Genomic DNA, 2952 nt, shown 5'->3' with positions numbered 1-2952 from the left:
CAATCTGACCAGGGGGGAAATTCCTTCCTGATGCCCACATGGTGATCAGTTAGACACTGAGCATGTGGGCAAGAACCAGCCAGCCAAGAACCCGAGAAAGAGAGAATGGCTGGGTGTCACCTCAGAGCCCTGGCACGTCCCACCCAATGTCTCATCTCCAGCCAGGGCTACCCGATGCTTCAGAGATTTTAAAAAACCCTCCCAGAATACAGTGGGTCGGGGGGAGAAAACCCTTCCTGAACCCTGCCAATGGCCAGATGAATCCCTGAAGCATGATCTTTTAGTAACATAAGACATGCCCCTCAAGTGATCCCCAATGTTGCTGAGCCCTGCTCCCCCACCATCACAAGGAGCCCCGTCATACAATCCCACTCAGACATGTGTCCAGCTCTCTCTTCAAACTAATTCAGGCATTTGCCCCCCACAACTCCTATTGGGAGGCTGCTGCAGAACATCACCCCGCTGGTGGTTAGAAACCTCCCAGTAATTTTTAGCCAGTCTCTCCATCTCTCACAGTCCTGAATGTACATGTGAGCCAGACTGACATAGGCTGGCTCCTTGTCCCCCTCTTGTGGTTAGGCCATGAATGGTGGTTTATAAGACAATGGGCCTAGTCCCCAGGTGGTGGCAATGGATATACAGCTCCATTGGAGGCAGTAGGACAGATCCACAAATGCTGCAAATTGCTTTAGCACCACCAAAGTCAATGGAACATGCTGAGGATCTACCCCAGTCTTACACTAGTCTGACTCCTTTGGTTCCATTGAAGCCACTACTGATTTATACACACAAGAAAGCAAGACAACTCCATCATTGTTTTCAGTGCCCATGGAATGGGTGTAAGTGACCAAGCAGTGGAGCGGGTATTGTTTTCGCACAGAATGAAAGTCTGATTACTCTTGTGCACCCAATTTACACCCATGTAACTTCACAACTTGACCAGATTTTCTACAGGTGTAAATTACCCCAGGGACAGTGACATCAGCAGAGTTAATCTGGATTTGCATTGGTGCAACTGACGTCAAAATCAGACCTGGTTGTGTGCAAGCTGTGTGGTCATGGAAATAACTGACATTAATGAATACTTAAAGATACTATGTAAGCAAACTTTAATTAGAGAAGGACAGAAAATTAAATTTCGATGAATTACCTACACCCAGTCAGTCTCCTCAGGGCAGTTTTGATCTCTTTGTTCCTCATGCTGTAGACAATTGGATTCACAATTGGTGGTAATACGGAATAAAGAACAGCCACCACAAGATCCAGAGCAGATGTGGAGCTGGAGGTGGGTTTTAGGTAGGCAAAAGCCCCAGTGCAAACAAACAAGGAGACCACAGTGAGGTGAGGAAGGCAGGTGGAGAAGGCTTTATGCCGGCCCTTCTCAGAGGGGATCCTGAGCACTGATTTGAAGATCTGAACATATGACACAATGATAAAAACAAAGCAGCCTAAGACTAAACACACAGTAAAGGCAAGAACCCCAACTTCACTCAGATATGAGTCAGAGCAGGTGAGCTTCAGCAGCTGGGGGATTTCACAGAAGAACTGATCGACCATGTTGCCTCCACAGAAGGTCAATGCAAATGTGTTCCCAGTGTGTAGCACAGAGTTGAGAATCCCACTGATCCAGGCACCAACAGCCAGTAAGACACAAGCTCTCCTGTTCATCATTTCCTCATATTGCAGTGGTTGGCAGATGGCAACATATCGGTCGTACGCCATGACGGTGAGAAGGGAAAAATCTGCTCCCAGCAAGAAGAGGAGGAAAAATACTTGGGCAACACATCCAGCATAGGAAATAGATTTGGTGTTCATGAGGGAGTTGGCCATGGATGTGGGAACGGTGACAGAAATGGAGCCAAGGTCTAGGACGGACAGATTCATCAGGAAGAAGTACATGGGGGTGTGAAGGTGGTGGTCGAAGGCTATGACCATGAAGATAAGAATATTCCCCACCAGGGCTGCCAGGTAAATCAGTAGAAACACCACAAAGTGCAAAATCTGCAGCTCTTGAAAATCAGAGAATCCCAGGAGAAGGAACTCAGTCACAGTGGTTCGGTTTTGCATTTTCTTTCTCAGGACATCATATTTTGGTTGCAGAGGGAGGGACAAGAGCAAGGGCCTGGATTAGATCAGTTAAATAACTCTCCTTTTGTGAAAACCACCTTAATTTCCTTCAGTCAGACCCTTAGCTTCTGAAGATTGGTGTAATATGGGAATGAGGATAGGGAAAACAGCCCCACTGATTCCATTGGAGTTACTCCTAATTTACACTGGGGTGAGAGAAAGTAGAATCAGCTCATTGGACTACAGTGCAGTTACTCCTGATTTGCACCAGGGTGGTGGAGTGGTGAATTAGGAACTAATCCTTTTGATATGTTTGTATACCTCTGTCACCCAGATGTGCGCGAACTCTGGATAACATTGTATAAATGTTACTATCCTTAGTTTACCAAGGGGAATTGGGGTTCTGGCTGGCCTGATTCTGCAATCGGGGCACCACTGCGAATGTGTGGTAATTTCACTGCATAACATGGAGTTACTCCCCATTTTCACTGCTCTAAATGGTAGCACCATCTCACATGGGCTAGACCAAAACCAGCCATAATTATATAGTAAACTCGAGTCAGAAATACAGCTCAGGAGTTCCGATGCTCCGTCCCCCATTCTAGCCTGATTTCCATGCTTGCTGTGGGAGACAGACCTTCCGGTTCCCCTCCTGATACTCCAACCACTCAACTAAACACCCTCCCAGAGCTTGGAAGAGAATCCAAGAGTCCTGACTCCCCTTTTGCCCCCTGCTCTAACCCACTAAATGCAACACGCCTCCCAGAGCTGGAAATATATGCCAGGAGTTCTCACTCTACCCACTGGACTCAACTCCCTCCCAGAGCTGGGAACACAAGTGAGGTGTCATGACTCCCAGTCCCCTCCACAAACCACTACATCAAA

At 47.3% G+C, this 2952-nt stretch overlaps 1 protein-coding gene across 1 annotated transcript; it reads right to left on the bottom strand.

Annotated features, from left to right (window-relative positions):
• Nucleotides 1-1146: 1146 nt before the first annotated feature.
• On the bottom strand, nucleotides 1147-2067 carry LOC135974617 (olfactory receptor 14A16-like). The gene has a single exon (XM_065563036.1). It carries the CDS (start codon nucleotides 2065-2067, stop codon nucleotides 1147-1149), a length of 921 nt encoding a protein of 306 aa, XP_065419108.1.
• Between the last annotated feature and the right edge of the window lie 885 nt (nucleotides 2068-2952).

Source organism: Chrysemys picta, chromosome 12 (genome assembly GCF_011386835.1).
Source record: "Chrysemys picta bellii isolate R12L10 chromosome 12, ASM1138683v2, whole genome shotgun sequence".
Classification (NCBI taxonomy): Eukaryota; Metazoa; Chordata; order Testudines; family Emydidae; genus Chrysemys; species Chrysemys picta.
The sequence above is the reverse complement of the archived record's forward strand: the minus strand, read 5'-3'. Positions and strand labels throughout refer to the sequence as shown.